Here is a 20400-nt window from a genome sequence, read left to right as displayed (position 1 = left end):
GAAAAAAAAGGGAGCCGTGCTACTTGACGCGTGTCGTTTGTCCACAGAGAGAGAGAGAGACACGGAGAGAGAGACAGAGACAGAGAGAGAGAGCGCGAGAGAGAGAGAGAGAGAGAGATACTGTGTCACAACAATACGCCAATGCGCACGTCCTTCACCTGCCTCCGGCCCCACACTCTTTATGACCCCCCCCCCCCTCTTGCTCCATTCAGTGCCACGCGGCAGATGCCCGACAGATGCGCGTATCCCCCGCCCCCCCCCCCCCCCCTCCCGAAAAGTGCCACGCGCCACGGCCAATATAGACCTTTCAGGCCCGTTGATGTTATCAGTGCGGGGTTGCATGTTTGCATTCAACAGCATTCTCTTTATACACAGAAGACTGTGCGTGTTTACACAGCCGCAGGTCGCCTTGACATAAAGATGATGTCTCCTAAACTTACGTGTGTGTGTGTGGGGGGGGCTCTATGTGAAGTCTGATTGTGGGAATGTTTCTCTACGTTAAAAGGTTGCTTTCTTTTCAAAGTCAAACGATGATGATTCAAATGACACACCGATCTGACATTTATTCATGCAAATTGAGATGCAGGTGACATCTGCAGCCACACCACTACGCGCACGGGCGGACGAAGATCGCCCCCTGGTGGTCATCGAGGAAACATATTTTGCGACCTTTACCTCATTGCAGGCTTTAGTCCCAACATGTTGAGTGAGTCCCATGACTCATGAGTCCAACCTCACGCATGCTGAGTCACCAGCCAGTCCCCCCCCACACCCTCCCCCATGTTGTTATTCCCAGACAGCTGGGGTTGCTGTGGTTGTTCTCCGGCCACGCAGCATTCGGGAGAAACGGGAGAATAAAGCAGATTAAAACTGAATTTGTATTGACAGAAGTGTATGCCCACCCTCCCTTTATTATCTATTCATACATGTATTTTATATATTCTTTGTTTTCAAAAGATGTGAATGCAGTGAGCAGTCTGGCTTAGATGATAAAGGGAGATCCCTGGGTGGCTGTGAAAATAACGATGCAGGTTAAACTGAGAAATGCAACAGGAAAGGTGCCGCAAACTGTTCCAGATTGTGGCTGCACTAGCACATCCTGAGCATAGGTTGTATAAGCAAGGTTGTAAAAGCTGGGGCGGGCATTTGAAACTTTACAGGTGTATGAGGTAACTTCTCAGGTGAAACTTGAATAAAGGGTTCAAGACAACTTTTTTCCTATATATATATATATAAAAGTTTATTATCATTATAGATGCCCAGAAATGTCCTTTACATAAAGAGCTCCAATGTACAGAACACCACGATCATTTAACAGTATTAACATTTGATTCCTGGACTGTGTCAAATGACAAGTGCATTTGTTTAACGATGATCAACATTTAAAATCTCACCGACTGTCGAGTAATAACAAAAAGCAGTTCCAATACCATTTGATTCCACATACTACAGTAGGTAACGTAATAAACAATAAAGAAAGAAATGCCTCGCTGACAAAACAGGTCATTACATTTTTGAGTACATTTTACTGCAACACGGTTTATATTATCTTACACAGATTTACTTCAAACCCCACGTTCTGAAAGAGGAGCCGTCCCATCGAACGGGGGGGGGGGGGGATTGTAGGGGTTCACTACGGTTGGCGGACGATGGCAAATTCAAAAGTTTTTATACATTGTGACATTATATTTCTTGCTTTACTGTACAGCATAAAAACAAAGCGTTCCATTTTTTTTTTTAAAAGGACCATGGATACCCTTGTTACAAGGGAAATACTAACACAACTTTAAAAGTCTTCTAAATGGCCAAATGTCCTGCAATGGCTTAAGCATTACGGTGGTCAAGCAACCACTTCATTCAAGCTTCGCGAGAATCAAGCAGCCTATTTTCTACGATGCAATGGATGTGTCTGGCTCCTTATTTTCACAACAACGTACTCAGAGTCATTCATGTTAATATTTAGTTGATGAGAGACGGGGACCAAACGTAGCACCGACCCCCTAAAACGTAGCAATAGCCAATCAGATAAAACTTCTCCCATCACCGCCGCATTGTGCTTTAAAAAATAAGAGCCCTCAGTGCTACTTAGGTTGCGTGTGGCCCACAGATGTAAACCCGTTGAGTTTATGGCGGCAGTGTCTAATTCTGTAGGTAGTTCAAACTCCGGAAATATGGGAATCTCTCCAGTTCCTTTTTGCTTACTGGACATGGGAAAAAGTGCAAATAAAGTAAACAGTAGAACATCGGAAGGTTATAAGAGGGGAAAATCAGGGACAGAAGATTTGATTGAAGAGCTTAATAATTCCTGGTATATTCCCTTCATCCTTTTGCCAGTTTAAGTAACACTGGCAAAGCAGTAGCAACATGTAGCTCCCTCTGCTGGTCACATCGATCATCATCTCCCACTACATTTCATCTGAGCGGCGCTGCTGGAGGATGACGGACGGAGGGTTCCGGTCTATCCAGTTGTCCTTGGATCCCGTGACTTCGTAGGCCACAGCGGCATCGATGGATCCTTCCTGCAAGGGCCCCGCTCCGCCAGCCGGCCCCGGCTTCATCTCCGCCGCCTGGGCGGCAGCGGGGAAGTCCGCCGAGGAGTTGCTGCTCACCCCCGTTTCGGGGTCGGGCTGCTCCAGCGCCTGGAAGCCGGGCGTGTGATTCTTCTGGCCGCCGGTGGAGAAGGCTTTCGAGTTCTCCACCTCGGCTTGGGGCACCAAGAGAACTTCCTCGTCCTCCGGCTCGAAGTAGGATATGACATCTGTGCTCTCTTGTGGCACCGAGCGCAAAGTCCGGAAGATGACTGCATGAGCGGGGAAAGGGAATTCAAGAGATACCAGTTGCACAGCAGAGACAGATGGATGAACATCTTGCAGAAGAATCCAACAACTTCTACTTACAAAAGAAGATGCCGCAAGAAAAGTACAAATATGGACAAAAGACAAGACTTTTTGCTAAAATGTTATTTTGAGGTGACTTACGGGAGGAGGGTGTGTACTGCTCCTTCTGATCTTTGTTGGCCCCAAACGGATTGACTGAGGGGAAGATGATGAGACAGAAAGAGAGCAGGAACACCTAGAGGGGAATCCCCACGGAGAGAGTGTGAAAAACCGACAAACACAACCGCAGCACTTCATGCGGGAGCAATGATCAAGAGGGAAAAAGGCGCCGTCTAATTTACCATGACACAAGTGCTGGTTGTGCTGGCCTTCATTGTCGACATCTTCACAATCGCCTGCAGTTTCTTCAGTTGCTCTATCAAAGAGCTGTGAAATGCAAGAGGACAATTTCCCCGTAATGGCCGTCAGCAGATGAAAACAGAAACTTTCTAGATACGTGTTATTAGGGATTCATGCAGAAGAGCCCTTACATGTTCTGTTTGTGGAGCATTTGCACTTTCTTCTGTAGTTCCAGGTTGTGTGCGGTACAGATGGCGACCCTGTGGTAGGTATTGGTTCAGTAATTAGAGGATTTATCCCCCAAAAAAACAGACTTTTGAACCAACCGTACAAATTAGTTACAGGCAAATTAGTCACGGGAGGAGATTCATTGATTAGTCAAACTATAGAAAGTTAATTGCCAATTTTTTCATCCGTAACACAGAGAACCTTGTTCCAAAAATGTCGGTCAAAGGTTAACAGAATCAATTTATTTCCAATTGATAGGCATTTTGGTCCTCTCACCTGTTTTCCAGTCCGTCGACATACACCTTCTTCTTCTTGCGGCTCTCCTGAGCAGACTGCTTGTTGCGGATCTTCCTCCTGACCCTCTTCAAGGTCCTCTCCTCAGCCTGTTACACAGATGGAGGAATTTCACGGGACAACGTACACGTAAAAAGGCAGATGTGAGCAGCTGCTGCAGAAAGAGAAAACAACACTTTCTGCATCATTTACCTTTGTGAGTGGCATGTGTGTGGGAATCGTTGCTCCCTCTTTCCCCAAAAGCCGCTTCTCTTCCTCAGTGAGCACTATCTCGTGAAACTGGAACTAAAAAAGAGGAAGGACTTTAATCTTTTGTAAAATGTGGTGCTACAGTTACAACATGCAGATAATGTCCCCAGCATAAAGGGGTCATTTAAACGGAAACGTTCAGTTGTTGTTTTTTATCCCAAAAAGAAACAAGAGGAATGAGGATGAGTAGAAAGAACTGACCTGGTCTGCTGGGGTCAAATCCTGTGTTGAGTCCTCCATGTCCAATGTGCAAGGCAGCTCGTCTGTGAAGTCCTCCTCTATTGCGTCACTCACCAAGTCGTCTGACAGGAGAGAAATACCTTTGAAGTTGACCTAATCTCCCCAGTTTTGTCAGCATTTATTAAGGGGTTGGCAAAGTTAGCAAAAACAAATTCACCTTAGCCCATAGAACTTAAAAATAACGTCAGAATCAGGGGGTTCTTGGACTTAACGTACCCAGATCAATGAAGACATCGGTATCTGGCTTTTCCGCCCTCACGCTCTGCAGCGCGTCCACGTCGCGGCCCCCGCCCTGCAGCAGCGAGTAGCTGTGATCCGCCTGGACCGTCAAAGACTCCAGGCTCTCGGTCTGCATCTCTCCGGGAGCCGCGGCCTGGTCCGAGTGCACCGGGCTGGGCTCGGAGGAGCGGGGACTGGGCACCACGTCGCTGTCGCTGCCCTGGGGACTTGGGCATCCCAGGTGGGTGTGGTTTCCAGCCCCGGTGCTGCTGTCGTCAGAAATGCCGCTGTCGCTGCCCAAGGGAGAGTGAGAGGGGCCGATGGCCTCCGTGTTGTACCCTCCCTCCAACAAGCTGGACAGAAAGTCTTCAGTATCCATTCCCGTCAGCATCTGGGAGGAAACTAAGGGTTAGCTTTGAGGGCGAGAAAACGTCGACATTAGAACTACAAAGTGAGTCACCAAAAAAAAAAAAAAAAAAAAAAGGACAGGCAGTTGCATATTTCTATTCTGTAAACGAGCTCTCACATCTTGCTCCGACAGCCAGGATTCAATGAGTCCGTTCCCATCAGCAAACAGAGGCTCAGTGGATCCATCCACTTCGTTGTGGAACAGCAGCCCCAACAGGTCTGTTCCATCCATGTCGGGAAGGTCCTCAGTGACTGACATCTGTAGCAGCACATCAGAATGCAGAGCACTGCATTAACAACCACATGTACACATAATATCTATATCTACAATAATACAAACCTGGTGAAAAACTCAAAGTTCTCTGGAAATGGGTTTGGCCAATGAATGCCATTTTTTTTGTTTCTCTTGTGTTGCCTATAAGCAAAACTAATTCTGGTACATTTCTGGGAACTTTCCATGGAAAGGTAAGCTCAATTATTTTTGACAAAAGCAGTTGAGAACAATACTTTTCAAGCCTGGCTCAGCTGGACCCTGGTTGCACAAAACGCTGTGATGTTGTTGAACGTCTTTACTGAGCATATTGATCACTTGGTAAACTGGAGGAGCCATGTTCACTTTAATACCGAGTTTAAACTTTTTACAGCAGTGACAGAAGGACATATGCACGTCCATACTAAAGTACACCATCACCTCGATTGTGAAAAGGCGACTTATCGTGAAAGCCTGGGCAATGAAAACGGAGTTCAAAACTTTATTTTAAAGATTAAAACAGAAATGCTTGCATGCATGTCTGCTATTATAATTAGATGTTGTTCTTTTAAAAGAGATTATGCCAGCCAAAATAAAGGGCTGTTTATGCGTTTTAACGATTTTATGTTGTGGCAAATTTAACGAAACATATTTGGATTTTTCGTTACTGTCATTTGATAAGGAATTGGCTTTGATATATAAATAGGTAATAATACAAAAAAAAAATTATCACAGCATTTCAGTATTTAATCAAGTGTTGTTCTAGTGGAGTCTCAAATCACAACAATGTGACTTTGTGACTCCACTATGACCATGCAATGTGTGATTTAAGACATGAAAATGATTATGATGAAGCGATGCTCCACCCAGCTTCTACTCTACTATAAATACGGAAATACTAGGGCCCTTTTCTGTAGCTTTTCACGTGGAGACTGCATATGCATGTGGACCCGGTTTTGACTGTAAACAATCCAGGAGCCACAATATGTAAGGGTGCCATTTCAAACAAGATACTGTGCTTCAGTCAATGAGTTGATAACACGTATGCTAAATTGCTGAATTGCTTTGTTAATGGCTTCATGTTGCATCATTGCTACTCTCCCATCATGACCTCATCCTTTATTGAGCCCCGCCCCCACATGCCTTTGTCATGAGATCCGAATGCATTGTCAAGAATATACAAACAATACAGATTTATAGCATTAATAATAATAATTACTGGAAATAACGTTATATTCTGCATTACTTGCAACGGATAAAAGGAGAGGGGGAAAAATGGAAATCTGTCCAGATGCCGTGTTTTTGCTGTCTGGCAAAATAAGAGCATCGTCTTGTAGCATAGCCTTTAGACTCGTGTAATAAACAAAATGTTAGTTAACTTTGCACTAGCATTCAACACATACGAGTAATACGATACACCACTAGTGGTACATGATATACTCCAATAGCAGGAAGAAGTAACAATACATGGCTTAGGCCAACGTCAACGTGCCAGTGGGTTAGCTTAACAAGCCTTTAATGCTCTTTAAAACCAGGAGGGCGTGGTCCCTCGCGACAAAATAAACCCGTTGAAACACATTCAACACCGGTAATGTTAAATTACGTTTCGTACCGTTCGATGACAGATGTCAAAAATACCATTCGAGTGAGAGCGTCCGGGTGTCTTTGGGTTTCTCCACTCAGCGTTTCTTGGCTGCAGTTAATAGTAGTCTACTGTCACGGCACCACTTCCTCCTGAAACTACCTTCCAACGAGGCAAAAATTGCGTCATCGCGTAAAGGCGGATGTGAGTGCGTAAGCCACCCGGGTGGTTCTGGGAATTGTAGTTTATAGCAACCTACCACGTATTATGCTCAAGATCATAACTAGTAGCACGAGTTAATTACAGGTAACTAATAGAAAAAAATAACAAAAGATGAAAATTATCAATTTGGCGTTATTCTTTTCTGATGTCGCTTTGTGAAATACAGCAAAAATAGTATGTTATAAAAAAATATGTATGTGGCCAAATCATAAATCAAAACAAATATCATATATTAAAAGAAATAATAAAAACAATACAACATTTATGTAACAACTGAAGGGTGTGGGTTGTTCTTATGCTTGCTTCACACTCTTATACTAGTCTTTATTATCTGATAAAATGAACAATTAAATAAAAAGCTAGACACCAGACTAACTGCTCCAAAACATCCCAGTCAATGCATAGCTAGGGTTGATATGATTTAAATACAAAGGCATCATCAATATTTCACAAAAAGACAAATGCATTTACATTTTATAATTTATTTCAATCAACACATGAGCATGAACATGGCATCAGAGGGTTAAAAAAAATAACAATGACTAAGACTCATACGTAGAATGTCCGAGTTTATGTATTTTGCCACATGATCAACTAATTAAACTTTGGTGATTGGTATGTTTGTATTTGCAGTTGAATGACATATGTGCTTTTTCAGGCCACAGGAAAAATATAGCGAGGTCATTCAGATAAAATCAGCGTAACAGCAGAAACGCCTCATAGCAATACATCAAGTAATGTGAGATGTGAAACCTCTATTCAAGTTATCACAAACATTAACGAGTATAATTAAACCAATCTGGCTGATTTATTTTTAGAACATGAAATAAAACAAAGGCATTGAAGAACTGTGCAATTGAACTCAAAGACACCATGTACCATGTTCTGAATGCATTTTTTACCACTTTTATCAACAGCATAATTTAGTGGATATCGCTTTTCCTTTAGATGTATGCTACATTGATATCTCACCGGGCTTATTGGTTTTGCTGAGCATAGCATGAACGTTGGCTATAAATATCTGGCATACGTTACCCAAAATAGTGAATGCCATCCAATCATTATTATGTTAACGCAAATCAGTTATACTTCATAACATTTCCAACTCTCATCGGTTTTACAGGTCCCCGTCCAAAAGGGAAACGACAGAGAATTAACTGCATCGACATTCTCACAGAGACTAATATTACTTACTAGAAGAAAGATACTAAAGTAAGAAATCCCAGATTTCAGAAGCTCACTGGGCGTTTTAACCAGAACTGCTGGACTGAATAGCAGTTTTTTTTATATTACTAACAAAGTCCATGCAATCTCCCCCCAGAGTGAAAAGCCAATTAATTCCCAGAGCGAGGCGGAGCACTTTTTCACAGAATCACACAGAGTTTAGACGTGTGCCTCAAGCTACGGTACACTTTTAGCCGTTCCTTTTTGCTCGCTGGAGTTGGTCTGACCACCTGTGTGACCGCGGGCGTCCGCTCAGCGGCCCGTTTCTTGTGAGCTCGGTGCAGCAGGATCCTGTAGCATCCCGTGATGGAGCTTCTGCAGTCTTTCCCCTGGTTGTTCAAGATGTGTTCCGCGCTGATCCCCATCGTCTCCAGCGCTGCTTTTACCTCCACCTCTTCCCCTCCGAGATCAGACGGATCGCTCTCCGCTAGGTAGCATGGGTCCAGCTTAAAAGGCTCCATGGCACGCGGGAAGTCCACAGGGAGCAGCCACTCGCAGCCTATCATCTGCTCCACCGTCAAGCGGTCAGATGGTATGGGTTGCAGGATTCCCCTGATCAGCCTCTGGCACGCCTCGGGCACCCACGCGGGCAGGACGTAGGCTCCCTCCAGGATGCCCCGCTTCAGCTTGGCCACGGTGTCGGCCCTGAACGGCATGGTGCACGTCACCATGAAGAACAGCATCACCCCCAAGGCCCAGATGTCGACGAAGACGCCGACGTAGTGCTCGTCCCGAAAGAGCTCCGGCGCGGCGTACGGCGGAGAGCCGCAGAACGTGTTGAGGGTCTCGTTGCGGCGGCTCAGGGTGCTGAAGCCAAAGTCCCCGACCTTGACACAGGAGCTGCTGGTGTAGAAGACATTTTCGGCCTTCAGGTCCCGGTGGATGATGTTGTTTTCATGCTGTGTGAGTGCAAGGAGAAACTTGCTGTTATGTAAAGGCCACCCACATGGACAGAATGGAGAGTGTCCAGCAGTCAAACCTCTTGGCATCAACAATGTTTGTATCTTCATTGCATTAATACTCAATCTCCACCAGGCAGAAACCAATGACCACACATTGTTCCCACCGAAATTCTATTGATCCAGAAAAAACGTGGACAAATTCATAAACATTGTTTTCCTAATCTTTTACAATAAACTAACCCTCATATGAATATTTTTCTTAATCCTATTTTACTGAAACGTACCACCTTGATACAAACCCTACGGACTGACCATGTGTTTCACAGCGGAGAGGATCTGAGCGAAGACGATCTTGCAATTGGAGTCAGAAAGCTTCCCCTCTGTGGTGATCTTGGTGTAGAGCTCCCCTCCCCCTGCGTACTCCATCACCAGGTGTAACCGTGACAACGTCTCCACCACCTAAAAAATGAAATGGTGTGACCAGAATGTCACAGAGCGGAGTAAATAAGAAGTATATCAGATGTGGAGGGCCACATGTGGTGATCATCGTGGAAGCTTTTTGGGATAAAAAAAAAAAAACCAAACCTCGTAGAGGCGTATGATATTGGGATGGTGCATTTTCTCCATACTGGAGATCTCTCTGGACAGTAGCCTCTGAGTCTTCTGATCCAACTTGGTTTTGTCGAGGATCTTTATGGCCACTTTGTCTGGCAATGCCAAGGGAGAATATTACGGTCAACGATCTTGATTTGTAGAGTGGCGTCAGTAAGGACGTTATCAAAAGATGCAAATAAATACATGATAGGAAATAAATGAACCTCAAATATCTCAATTTTTCTTAAAGACTATCCATTTCACGTGATACATACATATGTATGTAGGATAGAAAATGCGAGCCATGTGTAGCTAAGCAAAAGAAAGAATTGACCTAGATGTGGCCAAACCTGATGCTCCTCTAGATAATCTGATGGAGGATCAGAAACCAATTGTCTTGATTAGGTTCTTTCACAAATCAATTCTCCATTTTAAATAAGCTTGAAAAGTGAATGTGCAAAGAATTTGAAAATTGTATGAGCACATTTGGATTGCCAGGTAAAGTTAATGACAAGAATACAACAATGGTTTGTGACAAAGTCCATGCATGCACCTTGCATGTACAATTGCAATTCAATACAACTATTATTTTCATCGTAGACTGTCAAACGATTCACAAAGTGACGGTAAATAGACCTCAGGTAACTGAATACAGTACAGTTCTTAAGAGGTAAAATGCTGTTGAGATATCTAATTGTGTGTCAGTATGCATTATTCAGGCTGGTATTAGGCTCCCTTTCAGCTTTCAATAGGAGCATTTAAAATGCATTGCAGCTCATTTTGCTTTAGGAGGACTAAGTGATACACACACAGCATGACAAAGACAGGCAGAGAGTACACATAGAATACACCAGAATATACAGGCCACACACACACACACACCCCCTCTCCTCCCTCTCTAAAGCATTTGATGAGACACGCAGCAATTTTAGCCGTCGCTAAGGAAACTGGAGATCTCTAATCAATCCATCTGTTCAAGGGCAGCCGACAGTCTGTCTCTTTGTGGCTGAATCAGCCTCCTGGCCAGGCACACAGCACTTTGTAAGCCAATTGCTCCATAAGGACACACTTAGTTAGCGCACCGGCCCATTGATGGAAACAGCTCACCGGCAATACGATCACTTTAATCTAATACAATCCAAAAGAGCACATCACCTCCGCTAAGACTATTAAAATATAATTCGGTCCTGGTAGTCATAGTGCATTATAGTGTGTAGGATTGACACTGTTCCACAGATGTTTCCTTGCACCGGAGTGCAGGTGTTTCAGTAGTTACATTTCACTTAGGTCTCGTACTACCTACCTTTGGTGAGCGCATGAATTCCTAGCTTGACATGAGAGAAATTTCCACAGCCAATCTCTCCCCGAATTTTGTAGAAGCCGATCCTTCTGCCCACTGTTAGCTCTCGGACCACCCTGTGAGCGGATTACAGGACAGGAGATGTACCACTTAATATTCTTTACAGGTGGCTGTTGAGGACAATTTCACCAGCTGGTAAGTCAAAAAAAAGCGAATAAATAGAACACATGGTGAATTAACGCGAGGCTTCTGCCGTATCTCCTGACCCCCCTTTACCTTTCATCCTGGCACATGTCCAGGTTCAGCCTTTCCAGGGGCGTGAGGCGGCGGATGGTTGCTCCCTCATCATCTGTGTTGATGTCAGAGCTGTCCTGGCGGCTCCAGCGCGCATGCCTCTGGCCACCGCTGACCACGGCCGTGCCTCCGACCGAACCTCCGACCGAGTCCCCGTTGGACTCCCCGGTTTCGGAGATGCTCCCAGCGGTGCTCGCTGCCCCTGGGCCCCTAGTGCCTGCTGTCCTAGCCCCGGCTTCAGCCCCCTCCGGGCTGCTCTCGGACGGGCAGACAGCGGTCATCCTGCAAGGGACTCCCAGGGGGGGGGGCCGAGCAGGGGCTTAGCTCATGGCTGAGGGTGGTGGGGGGGACTGGTCTCCCGGTAATCAAAGAAAAATGTCAATTTTGTAGCTCATTGCTCAATGATTTATCCTATTTTGCCACAGCCTGTAAAGTGTATGGTGTTTTTTTGTTTGTTACTCAGCCGCTGGTGTGAGTCTGTTGGACGCACTGTATTTTTATTATGTTAAAATACTCAACGGATGTTTCCTTTATCTAAATTAAAAGCAATATAAATCGCATAGTGTTAATATTGGGGAGCTCAAACCGGCTTTTTCTCCTCGTTCCCACTGTAGTCCGTAGACCTGTCAAAGCTTGTATGTAAAGAAATGTTGCATGTGATGTTGTCTCTCTACCCTGGATTTTTCATGTGCATGAAAATATATGTTCTTTGTAGAAAATGCGCCAAGGATAATAAGTCTAAATAAATGAATCGTATTTTTCTTTTGATGAAAAAATGAAAATGGGTCCCACAGCCGTACAAAGGTTAAATTAAAAGGCATGATGATAAGAAGTAAATCTGCCATAGCTTTTATTTATGGCGAGGTATCATCAATATATTTTAAGCCCACTACAATGTGTTTTTGTTGACTAAACATATCAGTTAAAAAGTGACATAGCTAATAGAATAACAAAAATTAAAAGCTACTACACTATATTATTATATCAAATAAAAAGTACAAACATCTGAACTTACCTTTAGAAGTGAGCCATTTAGAAGGTTAAATCATTTCACCGTCCTCGCCCAAAACACATAGCTGTTCAGATGTCGTCATCAAACAAATGCTATGAAGGCGTTTTTCCCCCATAGGAACGGATCGGAGCCTCCGCTCCAGGGCCCCAAGTGCGTGCTGCTCCCAGACTTTCCTACACCTGTGCCAGTCACAAATAGTCCGCTTCACAAAGTCTTATCAGTTTGTCACCTGAAGCTTGATAGACATACGGTCTTGTTGTATTTCACCAAAGTCCAGTAGTCGAAGTCATTGTGGTTTTTTTTCTTCCTTTTGTGCAGCTGTCTAATAAAAGGAGATCAGAACGGCCCGTGGATTCATGCTCTCTGGTCTCGCTTGCTTGAAGAGGTCTGCGGAGGTTTAATGGGCTCTTTTGAGTCTCCAGGGTATAAATAGGCGACAGGTTGAGGAGGAGGAGGGAAGAGGAGCTGGATGGAGGGGGGGGGGGGTGTTCAGGAGAGAGGTTGAACAGATGATAGTGTCAGGGTGCAACCATCCTGCGTTAAGTGAGACAACCTGAAGAGAGATACAAAAAGAAATGTCATTTATGTTAGATGTGCTGCTCTTTTACCCCTCCCCTTTTAGCACATAACATCTGTGCAAAACTAAATATGTACTTTCCACCGAGTTTGTGTGCTCGTGTCTGCTTCAGTGTCCGTGTATTGTAATCCGTACTTAGTTTAGCGCTCCCAGGGCGACACAGCCCTAAGTTGCCATGGGAGCCAAAAACGGACAAATTAGAGATCACTCCCATCACAGAATAAACTCGAACTGACTTCAGCTGTTACACATCTACACAATAGCAACAAAAAAAAAAATGCATAATTTATTAAGGTAATAAAGATTTATTATTGAGAAAGAACTTCACTGCTGCAAAATCTGTCCAGTTTGACAGTTTATATCTTAAACTAAATTGACACAGTGTTCACACTTGGTTATTTGGAAGGTGTTCTCTCATCCATCTCTACTGCAAGATGAATGAAATCTATATTAAACCTCGCTAGGAAATCAAAGCGATTGTCTTTTGTGAGGCCTACGGTCTCTGAGCCTTCAAACACCTTCCTGCCATGGCACCATGAATATCTAAGCATTGATCTCAGGCAGCCTAAAAGGACTTGCTAAGAGAGCAGAGGCTCCCACTTTACAGCACAAAGCAACAACCTCATAAACGTGGTACCTGCCTTTCACATATGTAAATAAAAAGACTAAAAGGACAGCCATGCATGAGATAAACACATCAATATTGAGCAGAGCCAGAAAGACTTTGGGATGTAATTGTCACTAGGAAACAACATTTATATATATATATACACTCACCGGCCACTTTATTAGGTACCCCATGCTAGTAACGGGTTGGACCCCCTTTTGCCTTCAGAACTGCCTCAATTCTTCGTGGCATAGATTCAACAAGGTGCTGGAAGCATTCCTCAGGGAGTTTGGTCCATATTGACATGATGGCATCACACAGTTGCCGCAGATTTGTCGGCTGCACATCCATGATGCGAATCTCCCGTTCCACCACATCCCAAAGATGCTCTATTGGATTGAGATCTGGTGATTGTGGAGGCCATTTGAGTACAGCGAACTCATTGTCATGTTCAAGAAACCAGTCTGAGATGATTCCAGCTTTATGACATGGCGCATTATCCTGCTGAAAGTAGCCATCAGAAGTTGGGTACATTGTGGTCATAAAGGGATGGACATGGTCAGCAACAATACTCCGGTAGGCTGTGGCGTTGCAACGATGCTCAATTGGTACCAAGGGGCCCAAAGAGTGCCAAGAAAATATTCCCCACACCATGACACCACCACCACCAGCCTGAACCGTTGATACAAGGCAGGATGGATCCATGCTTTCATGTTGTAGACGCCAAATTCTGACCCTACCATCCGAATGTCGCAGCAGAAATCGAGACTCATCAGACCAGGCAACGTTTTTCCAATCTTCTATTGTCCAATTTCGATGAGCTTGTGCAAATTGTAGCCTCAGTTTCCTGTTCTTAGCTGAAAGGAGTGGCACCCGGTGTGGTCTTCTGCTGCTGTAGCCCATCTGCCTCAAAGTTCAACGTACTGTGCGTTCAGAGATGCTCTTATGCCCACCTTGGTTGTAACGGGTGGTTATTTGAGTCACTGTTGCCCTTCTATCAGCTCGAACCAGTCTGGCCATTCTCCTCTGACCTCTGGCATCAACAAGGCATTTCCGCCCACAGAACTGCCGCTCACTGGATGTTTTTTCTTTTTCGGACCATTCTCTGTAAACCCTAGAGATGGTTGTGCGTGAAAATCCCAGTAGATTAGCAGTTTCTGAAATACTCAGACCAGCCCTTCTGGCACCAACAATCATGCCACGTTCAAAGTCACTCAAATCACCTTTCTTCCCCATACTGATGCTCGGTTTGAACTGCAGGAGATTGTCTTGACAATGTCTACATGCCTAAATGCACTGAGTTGCCGCCATGTGATTGGCTGCTTAGAAATTAAGTGTTAACGAGCAGTTGGACAGGTGTACCTAATAAAGTGGCCGGTGAGTGTATATACCCTCAGACTGGTTTAGCTCCCTAGGGGAGTCGGTATGGATCCTCTCAATTCACACGCGGGCATCAGCACACATGTCGAAAAAAGTGAAATATGGATCACAGCATAGTGAAATCAACTAGGGCTTTATTAGAAATGCCATTATATGACTTTACTTGACCTGCAATTCTATTATAACGGTATGGAACGGTTGTGGATTCCAGCCTGAGAATCTATGAGAATTGAGGTTGGATTCAAAAGCATCAACAGGTGTGTGGTGGAACAGTGCAGGGAGATAGCAGGAAGGCTGAAGTGTGGAGGATCCTCAGTTCAAACCTGCTCTCTCAGAAGGAGGGTTTGGTTGCAGTCAGGGCTTTAAACTGTAAACTTTGAAACAGTTTTGAGGTTTAGTAAACAATCCCAAGGTCTAATATGAGAAACGGACACAATGAGGCATGTGCTTGAATAGCACAAGGGAACAACTGAAGGGCTACAGGCTCCAACCTGCTGTCTGAGGTTGAGGGTTCAAGCCCCTTCATGCAGACATCACTTCTGCTTTGAAAGAGTTTTGAGGTTTGAGTAGCAGTCTCAAGGTTAAATACGAGAAACACAATTTTAATTGGTGCATGGTGAGGTAATGCAGCACAAGAGCTGAGGAGCAACTGTCCTTACTCTATAGGTTGGCTTTACTTCAGGTTTGAGTAGCAAGCTCAAGGTTAAATACAACAAACAAAGGGTTGGTTAGTGTGTGGTGAAGTAGCACAGTGGAAGAGCTGCTGACATAAGCCCCTGCACTGCACTTGAAGGTTGTGTGTTCAAGCCCAGTCTTGGGTTTGAGCCTTTGGCTTTACTTCAGGTTTGAGTAGCAAGCTCAAGGTTAAATACAACAGACAAAGGGCTGATTAGTGTGTGGTGAAGTAGCACATCGGAAGAGCTGCTGGCATAAGCCCCTGCACTGCACTTGAAGGTTGCGGGTTCAAGCCCAGATGTGAAAATAGTATTTATAAGAGTTTTAAAGTTTAACTCACATGCTCAAGGTTAAATAGGAGAATCAAAGTTCCCAAAATGTGACCAGGACTGGTAGTGTAGGGGTGAGTGCAGGGTGCCAAAAGCCTCTGTGCGCACCGCCAGTGGGTTCAAATCCCACCCGCCAAGTCTTGAGCGCACTACCGCGGAGGTAGTAGTGGGGGCATTGTCCCCACTGGTTGTTTCAGAGAAGTGAACCCAAGGGGTTATGCAGAAACACAAGGCGCGTTCACTTGAGTTATGATGGCATTGTCAAGAATGATGAAGAAACTTTTGGATTGACGAAATTTGATGTTAATTGCTTTGCTTTTAGCACTTATTAGCCACGCTACATAGCCGTTCCACCTTTTTGACGGGAGAGAAGCGGATGAGTCAGCAAAGATGAGCAGATGTGTCTCATTCAGTGGTCACACTGACATGAAACTTATTACAGCCTCTGAGGGCCTTTTTCATGTCACATGTTTGTCTACTTCAGGGCATCCTGTGGACAACCTTAAACTGACAGTCTGGCACAGGGTGTAGATTTGTTTACCCTTTTTAGTGCATCCACCCTCCAATTCTCTGTTACATTCAAATTCAACTCACTTGTGCCTTTACCAATGCAGGAAGGATGAATAGAATGGTTGATCCTCCAAGATGCACCAATCCGTCTCTGGGGCAATATCCCATTATGATTTTTTATAAATGTCAGTTACCCAAAACTAAAAAAGGATTTAGGAAGAGCCACCATGTCCCTTGAGGGTTGAACCCAGATAAGGTTTAAAGTACCGAAATTTGGGGCATTAGTGACAGGGACGTGTAGGTTGCTCCATCTAAGATCATTCCAGTCATGTCATGGGAAAAAAAATATTGTGAAAAAAGTCAAAATATGTAGGGTCAAAAAATGTCACAGAAAAGATTTTTTCTAAATAATAGGTAAAACAATATTATAAAAAAATATATGTAAGGTCAATATTCATATATATTATATAATATATATATTATTAGGGCCGGGACTCGATTAAAAATATGAATTAACCCGGCAGGTTCAGCTAGCTAGTTAGCTTCGTGCTAACGCAATATATCCCTCGCATGACGTCACTGTGTTAAACACCGCTACCGAGCTGCGACACACACAGGGCTGCAGTGAGGACACACAACCAGGACGTGGATGAAAACACGCACATTTTATCCTAAATAATTCATTGTGTGAAGTTTTGTGGGGCTTTTGAGTCTTTCCTCAAATCACTGACCCCAACAAACTAGGTTCATAGATGCATCTCAATATATACATATACATATGTTCTAATAAATTTTATTAGGGCCGGGACTCGATTAAAAATATTGATCTAATTAATTAGAGGCTTTGTAATTAATTAATCGAAATTAATCACATTTTAATTGCATAAATATTTGACCTGAGAACAGTGAGAAGTAATTTTTCTCACATGGATTTTAATTTTTGTTCAACCAATTCCAGCAGACAAGTGTAGAAACAGCATATTTGGAAATATAGTACTTTCAGAAATTCAGGTAGCCTATAGGTTTTGCGTTGAGGTGATACTTGAGGCTCGATGTGAATTCCTTGTTGCACAGCTTGCACACAACCACGCTCTTATCGACGCTTCCATCTGTGTGTTTATTATAATAAGATTTCCCATTCACGGGGCCACCCGACACGGTCTCGTTCATGTTCACTGTGGTTTGTTGTCTGAAGTCATGAACGCTAGTTGGTGCTCCAGTATAATCGGTCCTCCGAAACTCATCCAGTGAGAAACGTTCCGCGGTGCAAAAAATAAGTGTAAAAATGCGTAAAAAATGTTTAATGTGTTATTTTTTGTGTAATTAATTAATCTTAATTCACATTGTAATTAATTAATCGTAATTAACGCGCTAAAGTCCCGGCCCTAATATATATATATATATATATATACATATATATATTTATGTGTGTGTATAATAAATGTTTATTGTTGATATACTGAGTAAGGCCAGCCAATATCACACATGCTGGTACAGGCACTGACTCAAGCACCTGCAACATCTTGTGGATTTCTAACTCCTCTGTAAGCTTTTTTTTTGCCAACCAACAACAATTTCATGGTGGTCAGCTATTTACCAGCTGTGGCTTGTTTCAGAGAGCAGGTTGAACAACTAAGCTGTACCCGAAACTCTTGACATGTTGCAGGAGCGACCTAGAATTTGGCAAGTCTCCTTCAGCAGACTGACATTTCCTCAATGGACAACACTTTTACTTCAGATACCACAACAAACCTAGTAGACCGAGACAGTCTCTGAAACGCTGTTAAAGACGAGTACACAATGTCCCCACCGGCCTTCTAGCTTAAAACTACTCTTCCCCCCGGTAATGAAACCCCACAACAAAAACCAGCACGCGGCTGGACCAACTCGCAGGTCACATGTGCCATCAACGCACCAAACGAACTGTCACAAACGAACCCCCACCGGTTGCTGCCTGGCTCGTCATGCACCCTGTGAAGACTTAACAAAAGATTTGCGTGACGCATGAGCGGCGGATTCGTGGCCACAAAAAGTACAGCCCTTTAAAATGATATTCCCAAACAGCAGAACCCTCTATTGACTTGAATGAGTTTCCTCTGGCGGGTGGAAGGACTTCCGGCTAAGAGATTCTTTCGTCGGTTTTCCCGGTCACATCCAACTAGGAAACCCCTGGGTTATACCCAAGACAGGCTGGAGAGTACATGTCATTTATCTCATGTATCTCATTTGAGTCTGGAAGACCCCGGGGATCCCAAAGGAGTAGGCTGTGAAACGTTGCAGGAGAGAGGGACCTTGGCCTGCTGCTTCCAGGATAAACTACAAACAGAAGCAGTATTAAAAACATAAACTACTCTGTTAAGACAATTGACAAAGAGACATTTTAACCACTATCAAAGTCAATACGCCGCCCGAGGATCCTTGAAGAGAAGGCGGAGGGTTGTCCTGGCACACACAGGCATCAGCAGCATGTTATTGAAAAAGCAACAAGAGAGCCCATCCCCACCAGCTGTGGATGGAGAAGTAGACACACTTCACCAGCTATGAAACATCTGTTTTGTCCCTGATAAGCCCCTCCCCTTCCTTCACGTATGCTTGTGTCACATTCTCTCCATGCTTTCATGCACAAAGACGACGCACGTGCAAACACACACACACACACACCCCCTTTGCACGAGCACACTCCTGTCGCGTACACAAGTGTGTGTGTATGTGCGTGCGTGCACAAGCAGACGAGCTCTCTCCACACAAAGCTCCCCAGTGTGTTAATTGAGACACAGGGCTGACAAGAATAAAGAGCTCAACAGTGACGACAATGGAGACTATACGGGCAGTAGGAACAGAGGGGCAGGCCTCTTTGGGATCTATGGGAGTAATATCTGACCTCACAAGTCCAAAGTAGTGCTGCACAGGTCTCCATGCACTCAATAATACATGGACATATACTGTATGCAACTCCACCAGGCATTTATCTTCTGCATGTATGACTTCTCTCTACTGTGGTTATGACACGAAGGGTGTTACTCTCTAAGCGTGACAACACAGAGGCTGAACTACATCCTGTGGGGGGAGAGAGAGAGAGAGAGAGAGAGGTGTCTCTGAGGCATTAACAAAGTTACCATGACAATGTAGGGATGCAGGGAGCATGAAATGGAGCACATAATGGACACTTTTAAATCCTGCATTCACCGATTTAAATCCAAATCTATTTGGCCAATTACTTCTTCGTCCTGCTTTAAAGAGCCTGAGTGTGCATTTTTTTCATTTTTGTCAGCGCTTCAAAGGGATCTGCATCAAAGAAAGAGCACATGAAGCGCAATGTTTCATGTGCTCTGACTGATTGGCCATCGAATAAATTAAAATCAAGAACAAATTGCATTTCTGTCGGAAGTAATCAGACCACCAAAAAAGTGCTATTGCTTCAAAGATATGGAAATGGTGTCTACACATAATACGTTGCCTGTGCCATATGCAATACATTACATATTTCTGGCTAATTTGACAAATGGCAAAAGTCACATATGGAGGATTCTGATAGTTACATTTGCAAAGACACGCAATGTGGTTGAGACATGCAAATCCAGCTGAGTCATAAGAATCGCTCATCGCTCTCAGCGACCGACACACAGCAACTTTGACACGCAAATAAAGTGTGCATATCAGATATAAACCCTCCTCTCCATCCATTTAAGTCCACAGCAAAGTACTTGGAATAATTTAAGAAAAGAACTTTCTTTTTTTAAATCTGCGTTGTGATACTGTTTCCAAAAGTGGTGCAATGAATATAACGACAAATAAGACAAAAGCTGCTCTGGAGTAAACGAAGCCCCTGCATTCATTCACTGGTCCGTCTGTCGGTGTTCAATGGCAACAGTCAACAGCGGCAGCAAGCCATTACCTCCGCGGGCCGGCGAGGCTCCCTCCATAATCCCGTCACCACGAAATTACGTCACGTTCGTGACCGTGTCTTACTTGCGTGGGTGTCTTCACGAGCCCGTGGCGACCAGCTTCACCGACCCCGCCGTGACACCGCCTCTGTCCGGCATCCCGGAGACACTGAGCTCCCCCCGGTTCCGCAGCAGCTGCTCCGCGGTTCGGTGTCTCGTGGAGGAAATTCCGCTTGTCTGACAG

The 20400-nt window shown here is 44.3% G+C and overlaps 2 protein-coding genes across 4 annotated transcripts; both read right to left on the bottom strand.

Moving 5' to 3' along the window:
• Window positions 1-956: 956 nt before the first annotated feature.
• Window positions 957-6872, bottom strand: creb3l3l (cAMP responsive element binding protein 3-like 3 like). Its single transcript, XM_037482611.2, has 10 exons — window positions 6677-6872; window positions 4933-5073; window positions 4404-4797; window positions 4149-4249; window positions 3891-3983; window positions 3681-3787; window positions 3368-3436; window positions 3179-3263; window positions 2979-3072; window positions 957-2800 (listed from the first exon to the last, which is right to left on the bottom strand). The coding sequence occupies exons 2-10, from the start codon at window positions 5071-5073 to the stop codon at window positions 2406-2408; spliced, it is 1479 nt and encodes a 492-aa protein (XP_037338508.2). The 5' UTR covers window positions 6677-6872; the 3' UTR covers window positions 957-2405.
• A 464-nt stretch (window positions 6873-7336) lies between these two features.
• On the bottom strand, window positions 7337-20378 carry nim1ka (NIM1 serine/threonine protein kinase a). Of its 3 annotated transcripts, none has more exons than XM_037482614.2 (7): window positions 20168-20378; window positions 12198-12747; window positions 11165-11537; window positions 10892-11004; window positions 9580-9701; window positions 9307-9453; window positions 7337-8991 (listed from the first exon to the last, which is right to left on the bottom strand). In XM_037482614.2, the coding sequence occupies exons 3-7, from the start codon at window positions 11461-11463 to the stop codon at window positions 8233-8235; spliced, it is 1440 nt and encodes a 479-aa protein (XP_037338511.1). In that variant the 5' UTR covers window positions 11464-11537; window positions 12198-12747; window positions 20168-20378; the 3' UTR covers window positions 7337-8232. The 3 variants fall into 3 exon arrangements, with proteins under 3 accessions (XP_037338511.1, XP_037338512.1, XP_037338510.1); XM_037482615.2 differs by having other exon boundaries at window positions 11165-11532; XM_037482613.2 differs by having other exon boundaries at window positions 11165-12747; window positions 20242-20378.
• Window positions 20379-20400: the final 22 nt, after the last annotated feature.

Source organism: Pungitius pungitius, chromosome 5, assembly GCF_949316345.1.
Source record: "Pungitius pungitius chromosome 5, fPunPun2.1, whole genome shotgun sequence".
NCBI classification, from domain to species: Eukaryota; Metazoa; Chordata; class Actinopteri; order Perciformes; family Gasterosteidae; genus Pungitius; species Pungitius pungitius.
This window is presented reverse-complemented; position numbering and strand designations above follow the sequence as displayed.

Bases quoted from the DNA above. Each gene is read 5' to 3' on its own strand.
- creb3l3l (XM_037482611.2), bottom strand. From the start codon at position 5,073: ATGTCAGTCACTGAGGACCTTCCCGACATGGATGGAACAGACCTGTTG. The intron at 3,437-3,680 runs GTGAGAGGACCA...TACCTACCACAG, and splicing joins GTCGACGGACTGGAAAACAG to GGTCGCCATCTGTACCGCAC. The intron at 3,073-3,178 runs GTAAATTAGACG...ATTCCCCTCTAG, and splicing joins CAACCAGCACTTGTGTCATG to GTGTTCCTGCTCTCTTTCTG.
- nim1ka (XM_037482614.2), bottom strand. From the start codon at position 11,463: ATGACCGCTGTCTGCCCGTCCGAGAGCAGCCCGGAGGGGGCTGAAGCC. The intron at 11,005-11,164 runs GTAAAGGGGGGT...ATCCGCTCACAG, and splicing joins GACATGTGCCAGGATGAAAG to GGTGGTCCGAGAGCTAACAG. The intron at 9,702-10,891 runs GTAGGTAGTACG...TGGCATTGCCAG, and splicing joins AATTCATGCGCTCACCAAAG to ACAAAGTGGCCATAAAGATC.